At 52.9% G+C, this 928-nt stretch overlaps 1 protein-coding gene across 1 annotated transcript; it reads right to left on the bottom strand.

Moving 5' to 3' along the window:
• Positions 1–377: 377 nt before the first annotated feature.
• Positions 378–713, bottom strand: RPRML (reprimo like). The gene has a single exon (XM_009488024.2). The coding sequence runs from the start codon at positions 711–713 to the stop codon at positions 378–380; it is 336 nt and encodes a 111-aa protein (XP_009486299.1).
• Between the last annotated feature and the right edge of the window lie 215 nt (positions 714–928).

The raw sequence follows: 928 nt of genomic DNA, 5'->3' as shown, positions 1-928 counted from the left end.
TGCCTTTTTTTTTCCCTTTTTTTTTTTTTTTTTTTAGCCCTAAATCCCAGGTAGTGGTATCCAAGGTAACAGCAGAAAAGAGTCCAGATCTGCACATTATCACTGTTTCTGCAAGTTTCATGCAAAACTTAAGCCATTTCTGCATGCAACATGGTGCTGGTCATTTATTGCACTTCATACAACTCTGGGGAGATTTCCCCATTCACCACGACAGAGTTTGTTGACTGGGAAGCGCAGGTTTGCTTTCCCATGGACACAGACATATCAAAAGACCCCTCCCTCCCTTTCCACTCCCCCCCAGCTGCCCCAAACACATGGGAATCTGCATCTCAGCATCAGGTCCAGACAGTTCACTTGCCTACAAAAGCCTGGTGGCTTCAGTAAAGTCCCATGATTGCAGCTCCCACATCCTTGGAAGGGCTTCGGTCCTTCACCAGAAAGTTAATCATGCTCTCCGACTTGATGAGCAAGTTGCAGCCCAAAAAGAAAATGCCAAACATCACAGTCAAGGAGAGGACACAGAGGACAGCGATCTGCACCACCCGTGTGATGTAAAGGCTCCTCTCGTCGGGTGCCAGGACCGAGGAGCCGCCGTCCGTCGCCAGCACCGAGCCGGTCCCGTTGCAGCAGGCCATGAGCATCCCCAAGCCCTGGGTCCTGTTGGGGTAAGCTCCCTGCTCTAGGAGAGTCTGGTTGAAAAAGGATCCATTCATGGTCTATGCGTGATCCCAAATCTTCGGGGAAGGCAAGAGAAAAGCTCACTGTCCCCCTGCCCACCCCTCACATGCGAGGGCTCAGCACCGTGGGCTGGCGGGCTCCGAGCCACCTCCTGCCTTTCTTCTTCTCGCAGCACCTCGGATGGAGGGGAAACTTACTCGAGGCTGCGAGCAGGTGGGAAGTCAATTTGTGCAGCCGAGGGATGGCTCGC

Source organism: Pelecanus crispus, chromosome 18, assembly GCF_030463565.1.
Source record: "Pelecanus crispus isolate bPelCri1 chromosome 18, bPelCri1.pri, whole genome shotgun sequence".
In the NCBI taxonomy this organism is placed as follows: Eukaryota; Metazoa; Chordata; class Aves; order Pelecaniformes; family Pelecanidae; genus Pelecanus; species Pelecanus crispus.
The sequence above is the reverse complement of the archived record's forward strand: the minus strand, read 5'-3'. Positions and strand labels throughout refer to the sequence as shown.